Source organism: Oncorhynchus gorbuscha, linkage group LG05 (assembly GCF_021184085.1).
Source record: "Oncorhynchus gorbuscha isolate QuinsamMale2020 ecotype Even-year linkage group LG05, OgorEven_v1.0, whole genome shotgun sequence".
NCBI classification, from domain to species: domain Eukaryota; kingdom Metazoa; phylum Chordata; class Actinopteri; order Salmoniformes; family Salmonidae; genus Oncorhynchus; species Oncorhynchus gorbuscha.
In genome coordinates, this window is record NC_060177.1 from 35179475 (window position 1) to 35205648 (window position 26174).

The 26174-nt window shown below is 42.3% G+C and overlaps 1 protein-coding gene across 2 annotated transcripts; it reads right to left on the minus strand.

The window, feature by feature from the left end:
- Positions 1–13064: 13064 nt before the first annotated feature.
- Positions 13065–18668, minus strand: LOC124035098 (apoptosis regulator BAX-like). 2 transcript variants are annotated; one of them, XM_046348517.1, is made up of 7 exons: positions 18306–18668; positions 17531–17579; positions 17276–17437; positions 15393–15525; positions 15205–15315; positions 14711–14815; positions 13065–13635 (listed from the first exon to the last, which is right to left on the minus strand). In XM_046348517.1, exons 1-7 carry the CDS (start codon positions 18370–18372, stop codon positions 13537–13539), a joined length of 726 nt encoding a protein of 241 aa, XP_046204473.1. In that variant the 5' UTR covers positions 18373–18668; the 3' UTR covers positions 13065–13536. The 2 variants fall into 2 exon arrangements, with proteins under 2 accessions (XP_046204473.1, XP_046204474.1); XM_046348518.1 differs by lacking the exon at positions 15205–15315 and having other exon boundaries at positions 18306–18663.
- Positions 18669–26174: the final 7506 nt, after the last annotated feature.

A 26174-nucleotide genomic window follows, 5' to 3' on the forward strand; every position in this document is an offset into this window, starting at 1 on the left:
TCATCATTTGAGGAAGCTGTCATACGGATGGCAGTGCGTTGGTTGGTACAGAGGACTATAATTAGGGACTTCAGTATGTTATCCTGTCAACCCCAGCATGTCAATATCCTGTTACATCTAAGGACATCCGTAGTGCACCCACGAGAGCTCGGTCTTGATTTATGTGTGCGTCATTTCATGTGAAACTCCCAGGGACTCCCAATGAGGATCCCTTTTTTTCGACATTTCAGTAGCAATAATATAATTATAACCATCGTCTAACCTTATCGTGTTTAATATTTACACTGTATCCATAACAAGCCAAAGGCCAAATAATTAGTGATTTGATTTAAGTGAAAGCTCATTGCAAAATCTGTTCCATGTAATTTCCCAGTGTGCTGTGCACATTTTCTGATCCACTTGTGATTTGCCATGCCCATAGAGCCTCTGCTGTTGTAGCTGTTGAGAAAACACTTAGGGGTAAACTTGGGATCATATGGCCCTCATTACAGATGCTCTGATAGGCTCAATCATGTTCTTATTCTTCCAGTCCTCCATTTGCTCTTGTATCCTGCCATAGAAGAATGCCAGCCACTTTTAGTGGAGTGCTGACTCTATGTTGAAAATGTAGAGACCGCCATGCTTAATTCGTACTGATGACGGACAGACTTTGGCGTCTGCTGGCTACTGCTGGTGCATTGAGACGACGGCTGTATTGTGGCTGCACATGGTCCACTCTTCTTGGGACCATGGATTATTACAGCCGCAACACTACCATTGAAATCAAGGCATTGTTTACCCCATAAGTCTTAGACACACGCGCAGATCTCACATTATGATTAGTGATTGGGAAAATACAGTACAGTTTGTTAAAAAATAATAAGACTTTCTGATGGCTGCTGCTAACAGTTCTATTGTTTGTGTCCAGACCCTCCACATGCTCCATGGCTGACATAGTTGCAAAATTCTATTGAATTCACTGAACTATAATGTAGATATTTTGCACAGAATTCCTATTGTATTTTTGCATTTTGCAAGGGGGTGGCTGCTGAGAAGTGTTTTTTGTAAGTTTCCTGTACAGCAAAAAGGAAAATGAATCAACAATGTACTCTGTAGAGGCAAATTGTTTGGCTCAAAAGCCTAGTGAGCATTATTACTGCTCAAAAAAAGTTGAACGTATGCTATGTGTTGAATGTTCAACGTATGTATTGTGTTATGAATACAAAAGTACTGTAGTTGAGGTCTTACATCATTGTGATATTCAACCCCGTAATCATAGGCTATCATAAATATATTTGCGTCAAACATTCTCAGTGAGAAATGAGATGTTTCCATCTATTTTCAGGAGAAACAGCAGGATAAGCCTCAGGGCCCATTGTTAAGCATTGTATTATCCCTCCTTTCCAGTCATCCATCATGGGAGACAGAGAGAGGGATAAGACCGCTGGACAGCCAGGCCCAAAGTGACAGACATAGAGCAGTATAGAGTCAGTCACACACTGTCTATGTGAATCCAGCTGGTAATGAGGTGGCAAATTGCCGTCCTAAATCACTCTGGAGAGGCTCCCTACAGATATCTCCTTGTCAATGAAGGTGTTAAAGGCCCCCCCCCCCACTAACCCCCTGCTAACTGTAAAACAACAAGGCTGCAGCCCACTTCATTGATCAGCTAGGACAAGTTTTCACTGACTTGCCATTTCCCTGAAGCGTTTTGAAGACTTGTGTTTCTCCTCTTCATTGGGCTAATAACTGACCGTGTCTGTGTTTTCCTCACTTGCAGTCAGTCAACATTTCTGAATTCATCTCCATAGGAAGGAAGGAGGTGGATTCAATGAAAGCATCTATCAACAGGTTCTTTAAAGGTCCAGTGCCGTAAAAATGACGTTTTCCTGTGTTTTGTATCATATTGTACAACAGCCGGTGAAACTAACGCTGTAAAAATGTGAAAATAGATAAGTACAATCTACACCGTACCTTGTACTGGGCGTATCGGCTTGCCTGCTAAAAATACACTACCAGTCAAATAGTTCGGTCACAACTTAGGGTTTTTCTTTATTTGTACTATTTTCTACATCTGCGGTTCAAACCATCTCAATTGGGTTGAGGTTGGGTGATCGTTGTATCACATCTATCCATGAGCGGCACACAATTGTGTTGAGTTTGGCCGCGGTAGGCTGTTATTGTAAATAAGAATTTGTTCTTAACTAACTTGCCTATTATATTTGAGCTGTTCTTGCCATAATATGTACTTGGTATTTTACCAAATAGGGCCATCTTCTGTATACCACCCACCTTGTCACAACACAACTGATTGACTCAAACGCATTAAGAAGGAAAGAAATTCCACAAATGAACTTTTAACAAGGCACACCTGTTAATTGAAATGCATTCCAGGTGACTACCTCATTAAGCTGGCTGAGAGAATGCCAAGAGTGTGCAAAACTGTCACCAAGGCAGGGTGGCTACTTTGAAGAATCACAAATATATTTGGATTTGTTTAGCACTTTTTTGGTTACTAAATGATTCCATATGTGTTATTTCATAGTTTTGATATCTTCACTATTATTTTACATTGTAGAAAATAGTAAAAAATTTAAGAAAACCACTTGAATGAGCAGGTGTGTCCAAACGTTTGACTGATACTGTATATTTTTGTCAATTTTAATGGAAAACAAATGGAAAATGGTAGGGTACTTAATTTTCCATTTAATGGAAAACAGTAAGGTAAATAATTGTTACCGAGAAAATATTTGATATTGATATAAAACCGTCTGCAATGGGCCTTTGGGGTGTTTGCTGTTATACTCTAAACATCCATATGAAATGGTTCAAACTAATCCTTCTCCCTCCGTGTCAAAAATCCACTTAGTTTGTACAAATCACCAGGCAGTTTCATGAAAACCATGCAAGGACATTCATCAGACTTCGAGGTATTATGCACAGTAGATGCTAATGAATTCCAAATAAAGGATTGCCTACTTATAGTAAATTATACTGGTACTGAAGCAGTAATAATGTTCTCTGTCAACAAGAACATTAGAAATAGTGTTGTTAGAGCTACAAGTGCCTCCAGAAAGTATTCATACCACTTGACTTGTGTTACAGCCTGAATTCAAAATGGAAACCATTTTTTTCTCTCACCCATCTACACACAATACCCCATAATGACAAAGTGAAAACATGTTTTTAGAGATTTTTGCAAATGTATTGAAAATTAAGTACAGAAATATCACATTTTCATAAGTATTCACACCCCTGAGTTTGTAGAAGCACCTTTGGCAGCGATTACAGGTGTCAGTCTTTCTGGGTAAGTCTCTAAGAGCTTTCCACACCTGGATTGTGCAACATTTGCCCATTATTATTTTCAGAATTCTTCTAGCTGTCAAATTAGGTGTCGATCATTGACCGACAACAATTTTTCAGTCTTGCCATCAATTTTCAAGTAGATTTATGTCAAAACTGTAATTTGGCCACTCAGGAACATTCACTCTCTTCTTGGTAAGCAACTCCAGTGTAGATTTGGCCTTGTGTTTTAGGTTATTGTCTTGCTGAAAGGTGAATTTGTCTCCCAGTGTCTGTTGGAAAGCACACAGAACCAGGTTTTCCTCTAAGAGTTTGCTTGTGTTTAGCTCCATTCCATGTATTTCTTATCCTGAAAAACTCCCCAGTCCTTAACGATTGCAAGCATACCCCTAACATGATGCAGCCATCATGCTTGAAAATATCTAGAGTGGTACTCAGTAATGTGTTGTATTGGTTTTGCCCCAAACATAACACTTTGTATTCAGGACAAAAAGTGAATTGCTTTACCACATTTTTTGCAGTATTACTTTAGTGCCTTATTGCAAGCAGGTTACACATTTAAGAATATGTTTTATTCTGTACAGGCTTCCTTCCTTTCACTCTGTCAATTAGGTTTGTATTGTGAAATAACTCCCATGTTATTGATCCATCCTCAGTTCTCTCTTTTCACAGCGATTAAATTGTAACTGTTTTAAAGTCACCATTGGCATCATGGTGAAATCCCTGAGCGGTTTCCTTCCTCTCAAGAAACTGAGTTAGGAAGGACGCCTGTATCTTTGTAATGACTGGGTGTATTCGTACACCATCCAAAGTGTAATTAAAAACTTCACCATGCTCAAAGAGATATTCCATTTCTCCTTTTCCCCCTGTCTATCAATAGGTGCCCTTTACGAGGCATTGGACAACCTCCCCGGTCTTTGTGATTGAATCTGTGTTTGAAATTCACTCCCTGACTGAGGGACCATACAGATGCATGTATAGGCTACAGAGATGAGGTAGTCCTTCCAAAATCAAGTTAAACTTATTATGGGACTTGTTCCGCAAATTTATACTCCTGAACTTATTTAGGCTTGCCATAACAGAGGGGTTGAATACCTATTGACCCAAGACTTTCAGCTTTTCATTGTTAATTAATTTGTAACAATTTTGAAAAACAATTCTGCTTTGACATTATAGGGTATTCTGTGTAGACCAGTGACCCAAAATGTTTTATTTAATACATTTTAAAATTCAGGCTGCAACACAACAAAATGTGAAAAAAGTCAAGGGGCGTGAATACTTTCTTATTACACCAACGTCTTTCACTCTCATAATCACCAGCTATTACAGTGTGTGTCCATTAACTAATCAGTTATACAATGAGCAGAACACCCAGTGGTACGAGAATACACACGTCTGACAGCTAAAACAAAGACAAGGGAACATGTTCTGTGTGTTTTGAATTCTCAGGAGCCAAATTAATCTTTCAGCATTGTGCCTCTGTGGCTGTACTTGGATACAGAGTGATTGAACAACTGGGATGTTTTTAACATAACTCACGGAAAGCAACTACTGTCACATTTTTAGAAACCTAGACCAGCTAAATAGGAGTTAGGAAGCTTTGACATAATATGGATACTTAAATATGACATTTCTGGTCATCCAGTATCAGTCAATAGATGCGGAGTTTGAGATACATTTTCACATGTAGGCTACAAGTATCACAGTTAGTTGGCCTATTTTATGAATTTGTGTCCAGTAGATTGAGGGCAGAGGTGCAACCTTGTGCCTTTGGCTATATGAAAGATCACCTCCCAGTTTGAGCCAGTGAAAGCATGGCCTCCGACAGGGCTCCGATAATGGTTGTTGTTGCTCAATGGGTCCATTAAAGCGAGGAGAAATCAAAGTAGCAAGGCAGTGGTGGACGTAGGTGCACACAGAAATGGGAGCAACCTACTGTCTGGAGGTGGGCCCAGGCCATGGGGACCCAATGATGTCACTCTGCAAACCGACAAAGCTTTCTCATGGGAAAAGGAACACTTCTTCTTGTCATCATAAAGGACAAGCGAGCCAGAACAGTAACGGCGTAAGCCGTTTGCCGTTTGATGTGAACATGTTATCTGTCCTCTTTGGGGTTTTTTGTTTTCCATTCAGAGCATAAATGTGATCATTGAAGTGGGCCGCTCCATCTTCACGGAGCACAAAAGTCTCTCACTAATTGCTGCCACATCAAATAAGTAGGAACATCCCAAATGGGAGCCTTCGACACTAATGAAAAAAAATCTAGCTATGCTTAAAGCTGGTTGCTTTTTTGTTGTTGTCATTTCCCATCAAAGATTAGGTTTCTGGTTCGAGGAGGGAGGGAGGGTTGAAGGGTAGGGGGTGGTTATCACACAGGAAAGACCTCTTCACAGATTAGTTCTGCATCGACGGCTGTTCGCTATTTGATTCGGAGGCAGCCAATCCAATGGCTGCCCCCTTATTGTCTTTTTGCGACGAGCAGGAACAGTGGACCGCATCCGGGAACAAAAGCCAGGGCCGAGGACCCTGTGTGTGTTTTCAAAGTGTAACTCCTCTCTCTGCCGTCACACCCGAGCGATATGAGTGTCTCAGGGCTGGCCTGAACCACACAGAGCGAGAAAAAGCTGTCAATTCAGAGCCTTTTCAAAGGTGCATCACTTCTGTGCAAACAGGGCCTGAAAGTCACAGTCCATATACTCCTCAAAGCATGCTATGAGTTAAATAGCCATTGACCAACTTTGCATCAAATGGGATTTGTTTCTTAACCCCCCCCCTCTCTTTTTAGCCCCTGCATTCCTGTTTTCCAATTGTGTCGTCTTTGTTGAGAGGCAAGTCTTTGTCGGGGGGGGTTAGTACCTTGGTGAGTAAGGGTTGGGATCTGAACTCTCAGTCTCTCGTTGGATCTTGTCAAGGTCGTGACCTGCTAGTATTTGGTGGTAGCCGGTGCACGCGGTACCACCTTCATCCATGTCAGCGGGTCAGGCAGATGCTTTGAAAGCAACAAGGTAAACATATCCGGTGAACAAAATCCAATCCATCACCACGGCTTACATTATTATATCAGTGAACCACGCAGCGTTGTCACTCACAGATACGTAAGTAAGTTGTTGGTTGGTCGTGGTGGCTCAGGGGAGGAGGAGGGATGCTGCCAATGATCCCACAAGAACTTCCGCTTACCATGTTTGTACCACTGTCTGTGCCTTGTTCTCTGAAGACATTCTAGTTGTTTTATGTTAGGTTGCTGACTTGACATGTTATAAATGTTCATGGGATGATCAGCGTCAGTTTGTTACAGAGATCTGAGGGCCACCATCGCTGGGGTTCAGTGATTTACTGTCTGCCAGTGCTCAGAGGGAGGCATTTTTTTCACAGCCCTCTCTAAATTTAAACACCATAAATATCCCAGCAATGAATATCCCGTGATGAAATATGTGACGGCTTTTATGACCAACAGTTCAATAAGGAGGAATAAAACATTAGTGCACCTCTTCATGGAAATCCGAATTCTCACTCCACAGCCCGGGGGCGATAATCAATCTCTCTCATTCATTGAGGCCTCCTAGAATGTCGACCACAGTCGTGACATACTTACACTCAGTCCGAACGCCAGCTCCAGTGATCCCTTAGATGGTAAAATATCTGTGGGACACCTTAAATTCCCTCTGTAATCCTGAAAACTGTCCTGTGTGCTGCCTGCTGCAGGACAGACTGACAGCATGCAGGACGGCCGGCCAGCAGTGTTAAAATAAATCAGACAGATGCTTTTTACAGGCCCTGTCAGAAGGCCTATAGTGTTTTAACGTGTGAAGCTGGCATTTCTATAAATACTAATTATACCACCAGGGAAAACAAAGGTATCTTAGTATGTCGGTGTGGGACAAGAGGTCAGTCCTTGACCTGGTCAGTCACTGGAGATGAAACTGACCAGATGTGAGACAGGTGGATGTAGAGCCTAGGATCATATAGATGGGAACTAGAAACAACCTGTTAAGAACACTACCACACCCACATTGTGGTTGATGTGGTTGATGCAAGGTGGTTGATGCAAGTCAACCTTTCCCAGACAAACCGGCTGCAATAGAGGATCACAGCAAAACGATATATTGTCACAGAGGGTAGATTGGTCAACTTTCCTAGACAAGACTACTGACATCACATCTATTTATATGTTCAAACTGGGATAATGTAATGATTTCCCTTTTACAGTCCCAGGTTAGTTCATTTTAGACAAAATATTTATTTAACAGATGGGTTCTAATATGGCAGTCAATAGTTTTACAATTTTGGAAAAGGTCATTCAATTATGGTTTGTATTTGGGCCGGCAGGTAACCTAGTGGTTAGAACGTTGGGCCAGTAACTGAAAGGTTGCTGGATTGAATCCCCGAGCTGACAAGGTAAAAAATCTTCATTGTAAAGAAGAATTTGTTTTTAACTGACTTTCCCAGTTTAATAAAGGTCAAATAAAATTGTAAATACACTCATTTAAAAAGTAAGTTGTATCACCAATGAAGGCTCTTCTCTCAGGCATTCCTTAAGAAGGGCCTCGGGTTGGGTAAGACCACTGAGCAGAGTGCTGCCTCCCATCAAGCCCCACGGAGGCCTATTGCAAGAGGCAGGGGGTCATTTTCCCCATAGTCTAGCCGTTAGTACTCCCTCACCAGAGTTGAGGACAGGGCCCTGTGGGGAAAATGATCACAAATCCCCTAACACTAACTGCACAGCTGGCAAGGGGCAGACAGACAGTGTCTGAAAGGCAGGTTCACCCCAGCTATAACAATTGTTCCCTTTCACCCACCTCCCAAGTTCTCCATTCAGTTGAACAGGAGAGCCAGAGAGAGGGAGCAGCGGATTATAGGTCACACAGGAGGAGCATTAACTCCCTCTAAGCTTTAACCCAACCAGCCACGGAAACACTAGGTGATGCTGAACAGCACCGCACAGCAGCCTGGGCCATGCAGTGGTCTGATGCCTTTCTTTCTTTAGGGCATGATGTTTGGCCAATGTTTTTCTTGGTGTTGTCTTGCTCAGTACACATGTCTACATCGTAAAACATAATCACGATGAGTGATGGGGATTTATCTAATGAGTGTAGAGCCTGGCTGCGCTGTCGTTGGCCTCCCCTGCAGCAGAGATGTGAACGGGGGTCACGGGGGTGGGAGTTGAGGATTAGAGGCACACAATGGGTTAAAGGTTCCTCCTTAGACGACATCGGAGTTGAAGGATCCCTCAGTGTTGATAATTTGTCTAGAATAACTGCCGTGAACCGCTCAACTTCAAAAAAAAAAAAACTTAAAAAAAAAGCTTTGGCTGAACCTCACATTGCTGTAGGTTGATCATGAATGAACACTTGAGAGTGCTTTAAGTGCCCTTGCTGTCAGAATGGAATTTGAAGTGACCATGGAACAGTGGCACAACCATTCACTGGTTCCCGATTAATAAAGATAAGAGGGGTATTTATACATTGTCATATCTAGCGCGCCATTTTTGTGTTTCTAAATGTTTCAGAAAGCCGCACATGGAAATGTGTTGGTTGTTGTCTCTTTTTTCTCTGACCAGGTGGGCATGTTCTCCTTGCAATGATGTAATAATATGTTCCTGGTGTGCACAATAAGATTTCATATAATATATCTATCTACCATGATACTGTCACTGATTAAATATTTATCAGGTATACATGCAATGTCCGTGGTAATCAAAAAATATGAAAATAAATGGGTGTTGAAAAATTGCAAAGAGTTTCAAACTCAAGAAGAGAACTAAGACACTGCTAAGTATTGGCGCTCTTTCCAAGCTGTGTTCTCCAGTGATGAAAAAATATTTATTCTTAAATGTCACAATAGTGTTTATAATTGCAACAATGCTATCTTGCACAGTACATTAAGTCTCTACTGAAAAATAGGAAGACACTGAACAGTTAGCTACAAACAAAGAATACTGACATCTGGTGGGATAGAATCTAACTACATAGAAACATCAGAGGACAACTATTTTTATTCTCAAACTATTGCCCTTTACTTCCAAGAACTCTAATGTCCATTACAGTAGATTCATAAGTGTTCATAAGCACTATATATATATATATATATATATATATATATATATATATATATATATATATTTGCCTCACAAATAATGTATAAGTCATAGAGCATAATAGGGGATGAAAGGTGCTTACATTTGGTGCTTTCCAAATGTGACATAAGCCCTTTGCCACCCTTCATAGTCTCACCCTTAATAATCCACACCCTCTACATAGTATGCCATAGGCGTATAAATCATATGATGCATAGGCCTTAAAACGCTTCATTAAGCCTGGTGCTGTTGTTTGTTTCAAGTGGGACCTAATTTACTTTGCCGTTTGTGTAAGTTTGGAGAAATATCATTTAAAAAAAAAAATGTTGAACACAAAAAAGTATTTGATCCATTGAAAACGGGTAAATGAATGGCCAAGTGCTGTGACATAAACACATACTGGGCTTCAAGATCAAAAGTCTTCTCTCTTTGCACAAAATATCACCTTATCAACAGTCTTAGGACATCCTTTGATGTAGACGCGATGGTCTAATACTATCTGTTACTAAATTGCATAGTCTCATTCTATCTGAGGTTTTCCTAATGGAGAGGTTAGCTATTCCCAATGAACACTTCCATCGCCAAGCTTGTTTCAATGTTGTTTAGCTATACATTCAGGTGATCAAGGATACTGCTCTAATGTAATATGTCCACATGAAGACTATTGCAGTGTGAATTGTGCTAATTCCATTGTCCAGTTGGAATTTAGGCAAAGTTGGCAAGTTTGTTCGTAGTAAAACAACTTTTCTGATAATACAATTATAAACATGTGCTCAGCTTTTTTCTCATTTTCTGTGTTTCTCATTTTCTGTGTTTGTTTTCTCCCAGTACATTGCCCTCATTACGTGCCAGTGGCTTTGTGTTGCATTCTTCCCCCCAGGCATCCACTGTGGTCAGAGGACCCTGGGGTTTAAACCGGTGCAGAAGGGAACCCATCGGTGGTCGACTCTCACCGAGATGACTAAGGAGTCCTAAATAACCCCTTAAGATGTGTATCTGCTCTAAAAGTCAGAGAAACAAGCAAATCAAACTGGCCCATTTCTGTTTGCTTTGACTATCACAGCAATGCCATTCACCTTTGACTTGGGCACCTTGAAGCACGGCACTTCATGAAATGGTTGTTGTTTCTTTACCTACCTTAGGATGCCATTAGCTACCGTGATATGTGCCGTTTAGCAGACACCTTTATCCAAAGCGACTTACAGTCACGCGTGCATACATTTTTGACGTTTAAGTCGTCCCCAACGCTATCCTGGCATTGCAAGAGCCACACTACCAACTGGGCTACTGAGGACCACGTGGGATCACACCGGCTTTTGTTCAGTGTCATGGAGCAATCGTCGCCTATTGCGGTCTTTAGAAGTTTTACATTTGCTTTAGCTATCACCACATGTTAACTTTTAACCCTCTTGTCATAGGAGAGGGCTGATGTCACATGAGGGGGTAACTGTGGTTTAAAGTTCACACGTAGTATTAAAGGATATTTGACAGAAATGACCTAAATCGTAAACAACCATCCATTTACAAATGGCAACACGCATGTACAGCAGGATGTTTTGTGGGATCTAGTTTTGTGGGATCTAGTAAAGTGCAGAGACCAGTCCACTGTCAGTGTGTTACCCTCTCTGACGACGCAGTGATGACTGGGCGGATGTCACTCAGGGTTTCTCCTCTGTATCTACTGCACCACTGAGTGATATTTGGTTGCCTTCACTTTTTAGAGGTCGCGTGGATCACTGGTTATTAGCCCTGTGTTTACCTCGCGGCTGACATTTCCAGTGTCAGCCATGTTCAGCAGATTGGCTAAAGATGTCAGCTGACTAGAGTGAGATGCCAGACACCTGTTGAGCATGTGATCTAGTAGGCTTTTTATGGTTTGATTCAGAATGTATGCTACCAATAGGGAGCGGGAAATCAAAGTTAAATCTTTCCCCAGGCCCAGAAATCAGCAACTCCTGTTTCCGTCGGGCATTCAATGACTAATTGTAAAAATAGGAATCACGTAGAAAAAAAACGTGCACACACAATATTCTTCAAAATGATTGGATGCTGCATCCTTGCCAATAAGGGGGGTGCTACGCACATCACACATTGTGTAACCACCGTGGAGGAGTTCCTCTTTGTGCTGCTGAGCAACATTTGGGTGCTCGATCATATCCCCACGCTTTTTTGTTGGTCTGAATGCTGTGCTAAGACCGGTGCAATTTGCACAGCTGTGTCTGTTGGAGATGGACCAGGCAAAGCAGTACTCAGGTGAAGACATTGGCAAAATCGTCACGTGTAAGGGACACTTTCAATGTGACGCAATGTTAAATACTGGCATCGAATAATTCAATCAGACTCACACTGGTGAGTGTTTACACAATGAAACAAAAACCTTCCCTTGTGCAGGGAACAACAAAATGTTTCATTGGTGTCCGTTTCCTGCGGTCTTGATTGAATCCGGCCCTTGTTTGAGAATAGAGTCAATTACACTTACACTGAGACAATTAATACATGATTAATAATACATGTTCATCATTTTTGCAATTAGAGAAGTCTAATAAGGTTAATTGAGAGGCATTTGTTATGTAATATCATTGATCATGTCTATATAACCCAGCATGTTCATGTTGTCAGAAAGGTAAAGGACTAACAACAGAATCACTAACTGTGAGAAAGGCAAGAAAGGATTGGGTGAAAGGCTTCTATCATTTTTATCGCAGACTCGATTTAGTTTGTGAAATAGTCTAAACTATGTACAATTCCAATTTTGTTTATAATACGCCAACATACTTCTCATAAGAGTACTACGACATCTTGAGGTTTAAGCATAGTACTGCATGTCCTTCTATTATACAAGATTGATTAGTGGAATCAGGTGTTACCTCTAGGCTGGAACAAAAGCTTTACACCAACATCAGCCTTTGGTGGGTAAGATTGCCCACCCTTGGGATTGGGCAATTCTTTCAGGTTTAAGGAGAAAGAACCACAAAACATATTAGTTAAAGAGGGATCTGGTCAAACAATGAAAGAGTTAGTATGGTCCCAAACCAAAGTTTCCTCAGAAAGTGAGCGAGCGAGAAAACACTTAAAAGTAAATTACAAATTCAATATTACTTTGCTTTGGCAAAGGTATTTTTATTAAACATGTGTGCATGATTGCCACGATTTAAAATACATTTGGTCCATTCAGATACATATACAGTGGGGCAAAAAAGTATTTAGTCAGCCACCAATTGTGCAAGTTCTCCCACTTAAAAAGATGAGAGAGGCCTGTAATTTTCATCATAGGTATACTTCAACTATGACAGACAAAATGAGTGGGCACAAATCCAGAAAATCACCTTGTAGGATTTTTAATGAATTTGCAAATTATGGTGGAAAACAAGTATTTGGTCACCTACAAACAAGCAAGATTTCTGGCTCTCACAGACCTGTGAGGTTCCTCTGTCCTCCACTCATTACCTGTATTAATGGCACCTGTTTGAACTTGTTATCCGTATAAAAGACACCTGCCCACAACCTCAAACAGTCACACTCCAAACTCCACTATGGCCAAGACCAAAGAGCTGTCAAAGGACACCAGAAACAAAATTGTATAATACTTGTTTTCCACCATAATTTGCAAATAAATTCATTAAAAATCCTACAATGTGATTTTCTGGATTTGTGCCCACTCATTTTGTCTGTCATAGTTGAAGTGTACCTATGATGAAAATTACAGGCCTCTCATCTTTCTAAGTGGGAGAACTTGCACAATTGGTGGCTGACTAAATACTTTTTTGCCCCACTGTATATAATACCGATTTAGAGCTGTGAAAAAATAGTAGTGGTTTACTTTTAATTCCAAATCAATAGAAGATTTGGGATTCAATAAAACATCTAATGTCCAATAAAACATTGTTCAATAAAACACCTTACAAGGTTATTTTTTGAGCAATAGAAAAATTCTGTTTCACATTGGTACTAATAAATACTTGCTCAGTTTGGAGTACTGTACCAAAAAGCCCCTGACTGTCCCTTTTCAGATCAATTCATCATATATATACACATATAAAAATAAAGATTACTAGGTCACCTTTGCCCCAAAGTCAAATCAACTGCACAGGACATAACACATTAATTAACCTGTCTTCCTAGAGAACTGTCCACATTTTAAGGGCACTTTGATTTCACCAAGGGCACTTCCTGAGATGATGTCAGCGTGTTTTCCTCCAGTAAACCACGGCCATCACGAAAGCCACTGCAGCCACAAGCGACACAGTACGCCAATGTGACACGGTGCTAAAAACCGCCTCCTGCAAGCAAAACGAAAAGTCAATCACACAACAGTGGAACCATTACGATTGTCCGTACTAACCAGAGTAATAGGCTGGACTAGGCTGAGCTAAAGCCTTAGTGCTCGTTCTGGGATCTATAGGCGTGAGGCAAGGTTACTCATCATCAAACAAGCTTCGCTTCATGAACTGACAGTACTTGTGACGTGGCACAGGTAGCTGAACTCGGTGTTGCCCACATCGGAACTGCCTGCCTGCATCGGCCGTTGAGGACACATATGTGCATGGTCGTATTTGAGTAGGAGTGAGCGCTTCCTCCTCTTGATATGCACGTGTGAGTCACCATACGTAGGACTTACCAACTAGCAACGTTTACATTTTGGTTTGTCCGAAGGGCGTGTGACTTATGGCTATACTTGTCAGATGTGCATTCTTGAATAGATCAGTTAATAAGAATTCGTCCAAAATAACTGACAAGACATGGAAACGCTGTGGGGGATAGATCCAGAATCTCCTCATTACCGGCCATCAAAGTTAGCCTACATTTAGGCTATTGTTTATTTGTGTATTTGACACCATGTCGGTGTAAAGAAAAAAACTGTACAACGCCTGTATGTATGTCACCCGCAATACATGTTCACGTCATCTTTACCAATCAATTGCATTACACTTAAAAACAACTTCAAAATACCACCACTAATTGCTATATGGCTAGCTACGCTATCAGCTTATCCAAACGGTGGTTGACATTTAGCAGACATATTTTCTTAACCCAAAAAGGACATTAAATATTACGCACCAAATCAGATTTTAGTAAGCACATTGTGGGCCTTTTTTCGAACACATACATCATGACAGATTTGACAAATATCCACTTTGTTAGATCAGCTTTAAAAATAAAATGTAATTTATTAAATGGGCACCAATGACCTCGTCAGTCCTCTATCCCCCACAGTCTGTTTTCAATTGATCTCTTTACTGCATGCATGTGTTGATTGTGATAGCGTCTCTGCTCTTGTGGTATTTTTTTAAAATAAAATATAGTCCCATTGTACATCTGGACAGGCATGTTGGCATACTCCAGCAGGGTACTCACCCATCCTCCCTGCTGTCGGATCCAAGCGGAGACATTTTCCCTGATGAACTGTAATACCCAGCTAATAACCTTCTTGATGATTTCTAAGTGGTTCTGTGTCAGTGCCTTGGAAAGGGGGATAACAAATATACATATAGTGTGAGGGGAGATTCATTCTGCTTTATTTTATTATTTTTTTAATTTAACCAGGCAAGTAGACTGAGAACACGTTCTCATTTACAGCAACGAGGGGAACAGTTAAAGGGGAGAGGAAAGGGGATGAATGAGCCAATTGTAAACGGGTGATGATTAGGTGAACGTGATGGTATGAAGGCCAGGTTGGGAATTTAGCCAGGACACCGGGGTTAAGTGCCATGGGATCTTTAGTTACCAGAGAGAGTCAGGACACCCGTTTTAACGTCCCATCCGAAAGATGGCACCCTACACAGGGCAATGTCCCCAATCACTGCATTGAGATTTTTTTTGTTGACCAGAGTAAAAAGGGAGCCTCCTACCGGCCCTCCAACACCACTTCCAGCAGCATCTGTTCTCCCATCCAGGGTCTGATCAGAACCAACCCTGCTTAGCTTCAGAAGCAAGCCAGCAGTGGGATGCAGGGTGGTATGCTGCTGGCATTTAAAAACTTTACAATTGTAAGTTTCAATGATTTCATATTCAGTAACAGGCACATTCCAAGTGTTACCTTGTAAATAAGCTTGTAGGCCAAGTGAAACAGGGAGACCACTCTGCCCCAGTTGATACCATCTGCAAAGATTTCCCTGGCCACTGAGAAGAACACATCCTGGACACAGTTTACCTGGACTGTGCTTATTAGGCTGTCAGAGGAAGGAGAGACAAATCATTAGAAAATGAGGAAAAGTAATTGTTTCTCTTTCTATGTTTCTTGTTGTCAAGGAAATTAAACGATGATAAAATAATACAAAGTTCTTCATTTGATGACAATTTGCCAAACCACTACAATATGATATGGGAATATACTAATTTGTGTTCACATCCAGGCTTATATTATTTGTTGCTTGAGTAAAATAGTACATAAAACCACCACCATCACATAGACCAGCCAAATACAGTGCTTTCAGAAAATATTCACACCTCTTGACTAATTCCACACTTTGTTGCATTACAGTGTGAATTTAAAATGGATTAAATTTAGAATTGTTTTATTGTCACCGGCCTACACACAATATCCCATAAGGTCAAAGTTATGTTTATTATGTTTATTTTTAATGTTTCCAAATGAATTAAAAATGAAAAGCTGATGTCATGAGTCCGTAAGTATTCACCCCTTTGTTATAGGAAGCCTAAATACGGTAAGTTCAGGAGTAAAAATGTGCTTAACAAGTTACATGAACACACTCTGTGTGGAATAATAGTGTTTTGATTTTTGAATGACTACCTCATCTCTGCACCCCACACGCACAGATAATTGTAAGGTCCCGCGGTGGAGCAGTGAATTTCAAACACAGATTCAACCACAAAGACCAGGGAGGTTTTCCAATGCTTTGCAAAGAAGGGTAGATAGGTAAAATAAATAAACAAGACATTGAATATACCTTTGAGCATGGTGAAGTCATTAATTACACTTTGGTGTATCAATACACAAAGTCACTACTAATATACAGGCATCCTTCCTAACTCAGTTACCGGAGAGGAAGGAAACCACTCAGGGCTTTCACCATGAGGCCAATGGCGACTTTGGAAAAGGAAGCCTGTACAGAATAAAAATATTCCAAAATATGCATCCTGTTTTCAACAAGGCACAAAAGTAATACTGAAACAAATGTGGCAAAACAATGAACTTTTTGTCCTGAATACAAGGTGTTATTTTTAAGGCCAATCCAATACACCACATTACTGTGTAGCACTCTCCATATTTCCAAGCATAGTTGTGGCTGCATCATGTTATGGGTATGCTTGTAATCGTTAAGGACTGGGGAGTTTGTCAGGATAAAACCGAAATGGAATAGAGCTAAGCACAGGCAAAATCCTAAAGGAAAACCTGGTTCAGTCTGCTTTCCACCAGACACTGTGAGATGAATACACCTTTCAGCAGGACAATAACCTAAAACACCTAGAGCTGCTCATCAAGAAGACAGTGAATGTTCCTGAGTGGCCTAGGTACAGTTTTGACTTAAATCTACGGGAAGGCCTGAAAATGGTTGTCTAGCAATGATCAACAACCAATTTGACAGAGCTTGAATAATTTTGAAAATAATTCAGGGGAAATGTCCAGATGTGGAAAGCGCTTTGTGACTTACCAAGAGAGACTCACAGCTGTAATCGCTGCCAAAGTTAATTGTACAAAGTATTGACTCAGGGGTGTGAAGTTATGTAAATGAGCTATTTCTGCATTTCATTTTCAATCAATTTGCAAACATAAAAAATAAAAACTTTTGTCAAGTGGGATATTGTGTGTAGATGGGAGAGAAAAACAATAATGTATCCCATTTTGAATTCAGACTGAAACACAACAACATTTGGAATAAGTCAAGGGGTATGAATACTTTCTGAAGGCACTATAACTAATATGCTAATTCAGAAGAAAATAATATATATATGCCATACTGTTGTAGCTCAGCATTTCTGTTCAGGTCATCAGCGATCAGCAGCAGCTGGTGTACCACGTCTTTGACTTGGTGGTCCTCTAGTTCGTTGGGTCTGCCACCAAGGTCCTCTGGAGTCAAACGTCTCTCTGGGTTTTCTGCACTGACCCTCTCTATGACATACCTTCATGGATAAAAATGTACAAATATTTTGTGAAAATGGATAATGTGATCATCGGAATGGATACTAATGGTACTAGGTGCTAAGTTTATTTACCCTCTTAAAACAACAGCTCCTTGTTCCATAATTCTGTCGTCGATGACATCTGTTACAAAGATGTTGTTAGTGATTTTATGTTTTTATTATCAATGTTTAATGACATGACAGTTTACTGTGGTGATCAGATAGATGTGTTAATCACGCATTGTGCTCCAATTCAATTGGCAGAGACTTTTGCTCATTCCCAGGACCTGCATGTTTCCTTTATGATGTAGACTTTGTATGCCACTTTACTTGGGGGTTAGAGTTATGCCGCGTTCAAAACAACTGGAAGCTCGGGAACTCGGAAATCTCTAACTTCCAACTTCAGTGCGTTCAAAAAAACTGAACTCGGAAAAAAACGATTTGAACAGTCATCCAACTCGGAATTCCAAGTCGGGGACTCGGGCCTCTTTCTAGAGTTCGACTTTCCGAACTTATGATTTTGATTTGACCTAGTATTACACTTTTTGTTTCACATTTGTTACAGTGAAGTGACGTCAAAGGACATTTGGCCTTCCAAGCTCAAAGTGTGTAGCCCAAAATAGTTATAGATTTTTAGTGCTAGATTTTTACATGTTGAAATAGCCGACCTCACTAAGACTGTTTTCACCATTTCGCTAATTAGTCTAACTAGGCCTACATGCTGAAAGATGAGGGGAAAACAAAGTATCGCTTCGATCGCAACCAATGATTCTGACGGGACCCTGTACTTTGTGTTAGTTGACAATATTTTAGATTTTAAAAATTCAGGTGACGATCTTTCAAAGTCTCAGCGCATATTAATATTTACCTTCACCCCCGACTGCACCCTGAGGCTCATCTTCGCCGGTTTTCCGTCTTTCTCGGGAGTCTGCCATCGACGAGAAGTACTGGGGAGAAGAAGTCCTTACAGCTCCTGATCACCTCAACGGGTCTTGACGAATCAGTAACCGCAAGGCGGGGATCTAAAGAAAGCAATTATTATGCGTATCTGTCGCTCGCATTGATAAGTAGCCGAATCCCCCCAAAATTACCGCTGTCTACACATTTCTCCCCAGAAAAATACAAAAGATAAGACAGAACAAGGAAGTAACACGGAAATACACAGTGGGTTGTGTAAGTGCCCTGGGCTGCTTGTTGTGTGTCTAAACTACGCCTCTTCTTCGTGTGTCTTTCCGGCAGACTAGACAATATGTTGCGTATTGCTGCCTTTCACAGTGTGGAAAGTGCATTGCACATTCGTTCACAAAGAAAATGTGTTGCACCACCATCTAACCCAGGGATGGGCAACTCTAGTCCTCGGGGACCTGATTGGTGTCACACTTTTGCCCCAGACCCAGCAAACACACCAGACTCCAATACTCAACTAGTCATGATCTTCAGTTTAGAATGCAATCTGTTTAATCAGCTGTGTTTGCCAGGGATGGGGAAAATGTGTGACACCACTTCAGTCCCCGAGGACCTGATCTGAGTGTACAAAACATTAAGAACATCTTCCTAATATTGAGTTGATTTAAATATTGACATCGATAATGGATCATAGCTTTTTCCTGGATTCACCTGGTCAGTCTATATGTCCTCATATTTTAGTGCAAAATAACTACAGGGGGTTTTGAGAGAAGGGTGTCCAGCCTCTTTAGGCCAACGGCCTGGTGTAGGATCTGTTTGGGTCAAAGTAGTGGGAATGAGTGGCGAGGTGTGTTGGAGATAGTGGTATATACACTGACTGTACAAAACATTACATACACCTGCTCTTTCCAGGACATACAGTTGAAGTCAGATATTTAAATACACCTTAGCCAACTACATTTAAACTTAGTTTGTCACAATTCCTGACATTTAAACCTAGTAAAAAATTCCCTGTCTTCGGTCAGTTGGGATCACCACTTTATTTTAAGAATGTGAAAAGTCAGAAAAATAGTAGAGAGAATTATTTTTTTCAGCTTTTATTTATTTTATCACATTCCCAGTGGGTCAGAATTTTACATACACTCAATTCATATTTGGTAGCATTGTCTTTAAAATAGTTTAACTTGGGTCAAATGTTCTGGGTAGCCTTCCACAAGCTTCCCACAAAAAGTTGGGTAAACGTTGGCCCATTTTTCCTGACAGAGCTGGTGTAACTGAGACAGGTTTGTAAGCCTCCTTGCTCGCACACACTTTTTCAGTTCTGCCCACAAATTATGTATAGGACTGAGGTCAGGGCTTTGTGATGGCCACTCCAGTACCTTGACTTTGTTGTCCTTAAGCCATTTTGCCACAACTTTGGAAGTATGCTTGGGGTCATTGTCCATTTGGAAGACCCATTTGAGACCAAGTTTTAACTTCCCGACTTATGTCTTGAGATGTTACTTTAATATATCCACATCATTTTCCTCCCTCTTGATGCCATCTATTTTGTGAAGTGCACCAGTCCCTCCTGCAGCAAAGCACCCCCACAACATGATGCTGCCACCCCTGTGCTTCAAGGTAGAGATGGTGTTCTTCGGGTTGCAAGCCTCCCCCTTTCCTTCAAACATAACGATAGTCATTATGGCCAAACAGTTTTATTTTTGTTTCATCAGACCAGAGGATTCTCCAAAAAGTACGATCTTTGTCCCCATGTGCAGTTGCAAACCGTTGTCTGGCTTTTTTATGGCAGTTTTGGAGCAGTGGCTTCTTCCTTGCTGAGTGGCCTTTCAGGTTATGTCGATATAGGACTCGTTTCACTATGAATAAAGATACTTTTGTACCTGTTTCCTCCAGAATCTTCACAAGGTCCTTTGCTGTTCTGGGATTGATTTGCCCTTTTCGCACCAAAGTACGTTCATCTCTAGGAGACAGAACGCGTCTCCTCCCTGAGCGGTATGACGGCTGCGTGGTCCCATGATGTTTCTACTAGCTTACTATTGTTTGTACAGATGAACGTGGTACCTTCAGGCGTTTGGAAATTGCTCCCAAGGATGAACCAGACTTGTGGAGGTCTACAATGTTTTTACGAGGTCTTGGCTGATATCTTTCAATTTTCCCATGATGTCAAGCAAAGAGGCATTGAGTTTGAAGGTAGGTCTTGAAATACATCCACAGGTACACCTCCAATTGACTCAAATAATGTCAATTAGCCTATCAGAAGCTTCTAAAGCCATGACACCATTTTTTGGAATGTTCCAAGCTGTTTAAAGGCACAGTCAACTTAGTGTATGTAAATCTCTCACCCACTGGAATTGTGAAACAGTGAATTATAAGTGAAGTAATCTGTCTGTAAACAGTTGTTGGAAAAATGACTTGTGTCATGCACAAAGTAGATGTCCTAACTGACTTGCCAAAACTATAGTTTGTTAACAAGAAATTTGTGGAGTGGTTGAAAAACAAGCTTTTATGACTCCAACCTAAGTGTATGTAAACTTCACACATCAACTGTATAGATTGACCAAGTGAATCCAGGAAAAAGCTATGATCCCTTATTGATGTCACTCGATAAATCAGCTCAATATTAGGAAGGAGTTCTTAATGTTTTGTCCACTGTTAGATCAGGTCCTCAGGGGCCGGAGTGGTGTCACATGTTTTCCCCATCCCTGGCAAACACGAATACAGTGAAATGCTTACTTACAAGCCCTTAACCAACAACGCAGTTTTAAGAAAAATACAACAAAAAAAGAAATAAAGTAACAAATAATTAAAGAGCATCAGTAAAATAACAATAGCGAGGCTATATACAGGGGGGTACCGGTACAGAGTCAATGTGTGGGGGCACCATTCAAGGTTCAAGGTAATTGAAGTAATATATACTGTACATGTGGGTAGAATTATTAAAGTGACTTATGCATAGATAATAACAGAGAGTAGCAGCTGTGTAAAAGGGGGGAAATGCAAGTAGTCTGCATAGCCATTTGGTTAGATGTTCAGTAGTCTTATGGCTTGGGGGTAGAATCTGTTTAGAAGTCTCTTGGACCTAGACTTGGCGCTCCGGTACTGCTATGACTAGGGTGGCTGGAGTCCTTGACAATTTGTAGGGCCTTCCTCTGACACTGCCCGGTACAGAGTTCCTGGATGGCAGGAAGCTTGGCCCCAGTGATGTACTGGGCCGTTCGCACTATCCTCTGGGTCGGAGACCGAGCAGTTGCCATACCAGGCAGTGATGCTGCAACTGTAGAACCTTTTGAGGATCTGAGGACCCATGCCAAATTTTTTAAGTCTCCTGAAGGGGAATAGGTTTTGTCATCCCCTCTTCACGACTGTCTTGGTGTGCTTGGACCATGTTAGTTTGTTGGTGATGTGGACACCAAAGAACTTGAAGCTCTCAACCTGCTCCACTACAGCCCCGTCGATGAGAATGGGGATGTGCTCAGTCCTCCTTTTCCTGAAATCCTTCTCCTTAGTCTTGATCATGTTGAGAGAGAGTTTGTTGTCCTGCCACCACACGGCCAAGTCTCTGACCTCCTCCCTATATGCTGTATCGTCGTTGTTGGTGATCAGGCCTACCACTGTTGTGTCATTAGCAAAAGTAAACATGGTGTTGGAGTTGTGGCTGGCAGTGCAGTCATGAGTGAACAGGGAGTACAGGAGGGGACTGAGCATGCACCCCTTAGGGGCCCCCGTGTTGACATTCAGCAGGGCGGATGTGTTGTTACCTACCCTTACCACCTGGGGGCGGCCCGTCAGGAGGTCCAGGATCCAGTTGCAGTGGGAGGTGTTTAGTCCCAGGGTCCTTAGCTTAGTGATGAGCTTTGAGGGCACAATGGTGTTGAACACTGAGCTGTAGTCAATGAATAGCATTCTCACATAGGTGTTCCTTTTGTCCATGTGTGAAAGGGCAGTGTGGAGTGCAATAGAGATAGCATCATCTGTGGATCTGTTAGGGTGGTATGCAAATTGGAGTCGGTCTAGGGTTTCTGGGATAATGGTGTTGATGTGAGCCATGACCAGCATTACAAAGCACTTCATACCTACAGATGTGAGTGGTACGGGTTGGTAGTCATTTAGGCAGGTTACCTTAGTTTTCTTGGGCACAGGGACTATGTTAGTCTGCTTGAATCATGTTGGTATTACAGACTCAGACAGGGAGAGGTAGAAAATGTCAGTGAAGACACTTGCCAGTTGTCAGCGCGTGCTCGGAGTACACGTCCTGGTAATCTGTCTGGCCCTACAGCCTTGTGAATGTTGGTTGCGGAGAGCGTGATCACACAGTTGTCCAGAACAGCTGGTGCTCTCATGCATGTTTCAGTGTGTCTTGCCTTGACGCTAGCATAGAAGTAATTTAGCTCGTCTGGTAGGCTCGTGTCACTGGGCAGCTCTCGGCTGTGCTTCACTTTGTTGCCTGTGATAGTTTGCAAGCGCTGCCACATCCGATAAGTGTCGTAGCCGGTGTAGTACAATTCGACCTTAGTCCTGTACTGACGCCTTGCCTATTTGATGGTTCGTCTGAGGGCATAGCGGGATTTCTTATTAGCTTCTGGGTTAGAGTCCTGCTCCTTGTAAGCGGGAGCTCTACCCTTTAGCTCATGGTGGATGTTGCCTGTAATCCATGGCTTCTGGTTGGGGTATGTACGTACAGTCACTGTGGGGACGACGTCATTGATGCACTTATTGATGAAGCCAGTGACTGATGTGGTTTACTCCTCAATGCCATCAGAAGAATCCTGGAACATATTCCAGTCTGTACTAGCAAAACAGTCCTGAAGCTTAGCATCAGCTTCATCTGACCGCTTCCTGCTTTAATTCTTGCTTGGAAACAGGAATCAGGAGGATAGAATTATGGTGAGATTTGCCAAATGAAGAGCGAGGGAGAGCTTTGTACGCGTCTCTGTGTGTGGAGTACAGGTGGTCTAGAGTTTTTTTCCCCTCTGGTTGCACATTTAACATGCTGATAGAAATGAGGTAAAACGGATTAAGTTTCCTTGCATAAAAGTCCCTAGGCCACTAGGAGCGCCACCTCTGGATGAGCGTTTTCTTCTTTGCTTATGGTGATAATATAGCTCATTGAGTGAGGTCTTAGTGCCATCATCTGTCTGTGGTGGTATGTAGACAGCTACGAAAAATACAGCTGTAAACTCTCTAGTTAGATAGTGTGGTCTACAGCTTATCATGAGATACCTCAGGCGAGCAAAACCTCGAGACTTCATATGGATATTGTGCACCATCTGTTGTTTACAAATATACATAGACCACCACCCATTGTCTTACCAGAAGCTGCTGTTGCAGTGTATAACCCGCCAGCTGTATGTTATTCATGTCGTCGTAAAAATATCTAGTTAACAGAAGAAAGGAAGACAAAATAAGGACAAAAGAAGGACAGAAGAAAAAGGAAAAGAAAGAGGACAACAAAGTGAAACAGTCAGCACTTCTATTGCAACTTCGTATTTCGTCGTCCTAACGTAGTCTACACTGCTATCTGCCCAGCAGCTAGCCAGCTAGCAAACGTCCACCGTCTACCGAATAGCAGCACTGTAGAAACTATTACACTCAACTGAACGACTTGATTAGTGTAGTGTTAGCTAGCTACATAGTTGTCTTTGCTGTCTTCGTATCCAAGATAATTGTGTAGTTTAGAGCGTGTAGTCTTAGAGTGATTATCTTAATTTACCGAGGTTAGCTAGCCAGCTATTTGTCATCCTTAACATAGGAGACACTGCTAGCTAGCCAACAGCTAGCCAACGTCTACTGAATAGAACTTCCGCACTCAACAACCCGGTCGCATTCCGCTTCGCTCCACAGGTAGTATCACATTTTTCATTTCATTTCATTACAGCACAACGGTTTGATTTGTTTGATCGTAGCTAGCTACATAGCTAGCTACATAGCCGTCTGTGTATCAAAGATAATTGTGTAGTCTAGAGCGATTTTCTAGGTTAGCTAGCCAGCTATTGTCGTTCTTGTAACGCAACGTAACGTAATCAACACTGCTAGCTAGCCAGCTAGCCCCCGAATAGCAGCACTGTAGAAACTATTACACTCAACGGAACGACTTGATTAGTATAGTGTCAACAACGCAGCCACTGCCAGCTAGCCTACAAAGTCAACAACGCAGCCACTGCCAGCTAGCCTACTTCAGCAGTACTGTATCATTTGAATCATTTTAGTCAATAAGATTCTTGCTACGTAAGCTTAACTTTCTGAATATTCGAGACGTGTAGTCCACTTGTCATTCCAATCTCCTTGCATTAGCGTAGCCTCTTCTGTAGCCTGTCAACTATGTGTCTGTCTATCCCTGTTCTCTCCTCTCTGCACAGACCATACAAACGCTCCACACCGCGTGGCCGCGGCCACCCTAATCTGGTGGTCCCAGCGCGCATGACCCACGTGGAGTTCCAGGTCTCCGGTAGCCTCTGAAACTGCCGATCTGCGGCCAACAAGGCAGAGTTCATCTCAGCTTATGCCTCCCTCCAGTCCCTCGACTTCTTGGCACTGACAGAAACATGGATCACCACAGATAACACTGCTACTCCTACTGCTCTCTCTTCGTCCGCCCACGTGTTCTCGCACACCCCGAGAGCTTCTGGTCAGCGGGGTGGTGGCACCGGGATCCTCATCTCTCCCAAGTGGTCATTCTCTCTTTCTCCCCTTACCCATCTGTCTATCGCCTCCTTTGAATTTCATGCTGTCACAGTTACCAGCCCTTTCAAGCTTAACATCCTTATCATTTATCGCCCTCCAGGTCCCCTCGGAGAGTTCATCAATGAGCTTGATGCCTTGATAAGCTCCTTTCCTGAGGACGGCTCACCTCTCACAGTTCTGGGCGACTTTAACCTCCCCACGTCTACCTTTGACTCATTCCTCTCTGCCTCCTTCTTTCCACTCCTCTCCTCTTTTGACCTCACCCTCTCACCTTCCCCCCCTACTCACAAGGCAGGCAATACGCTCAACCTCATCTTTACTAGATGCTGTTCTTCCACTAACCTCATTGCAACTCCCCTCCAAGTCTCCGACCACTACCTTGTATCCTTTTCCCTCTCGCTCTCATCCAACACTTCCCACACTGCCCCTACTCGGATGGTATCGCGCCGTGCCAACCTTCGCTCTCTCTCCCCCAATTCGCTCCTACCAGGTGGCGTGGCGAGAATCTGTCTCCTCACCACGCGCTCTCACCACTGGTGTCCCCCAGGGCTCTGTTCTAGGCCCTCTCCTATTCTCGCTATACACCAAGTCACTTGGCTCTGTCATAACCTCACATGGTCTCTCCTATCGTTGCTATGCAGACGACACACAATTAATCTTCTCCTTTCCCCCTTCTGATGACCAGATGGCGAATCGCATCTCTGCATGTCTGGCAGACATATCAGTGTGGATGACGGATCACCACCTCAAGCTGAACTTCGGCAAGACGGAGCTGCTCTTCCTCCCGGGGAAGGACTGCCCGTTCCATGATCTCGCCATCACGGTTGACAACTCCATTGTGTCCTCCTCCCAGAGGGCTAAGAACCTTGGCGTGATCCTGGACAACACCCTGTCGTTCTCAACTAACATCAAGGCGGTGGCCCGTTCCTGTAGGTTCATGCTCTACAACATCCGCAGAGTACGACCCTGCCTCACACAGGAAGCGGCGCAGGTCCTAATCCAGGCACTTGTCATCTCCCGTCTGGATTACTGCAACTCGCTGTTGGCTGGGCTCCCTGCCTGTGCCATTAAACCCCTACAACTCATCCAGAATGCCGCAGCCCGTCTAGTGTTCAACCTTCCCAAGTTCTCTCACGTCACCCCGCTC

Bases quoted from the DNA above. Each gene is read 5' to 3' on its own strand.
- LOC124035098 (XM_046348517.1), bottom strand. From the start codon at position 18,372: ATGGCAGACTCCCGAGAAAGACGGAAAACCGGCGAAGATGAGCCTCAG. The intron at 17,438-17,530 runs GTAAATAAACTT...TTATCCATGAAG, and splicing joins GGAGCTGTTGTTTTAAGAGG to GTATGTCATAGAGAGGGTCA. The intron at 15,526-17,275 runs GTATGGCATATA...TTCCTCTGACAG, and splicing joins AGAAATGCTGAGCTACAACA to CCTAATAAGCACAGTCCAGG.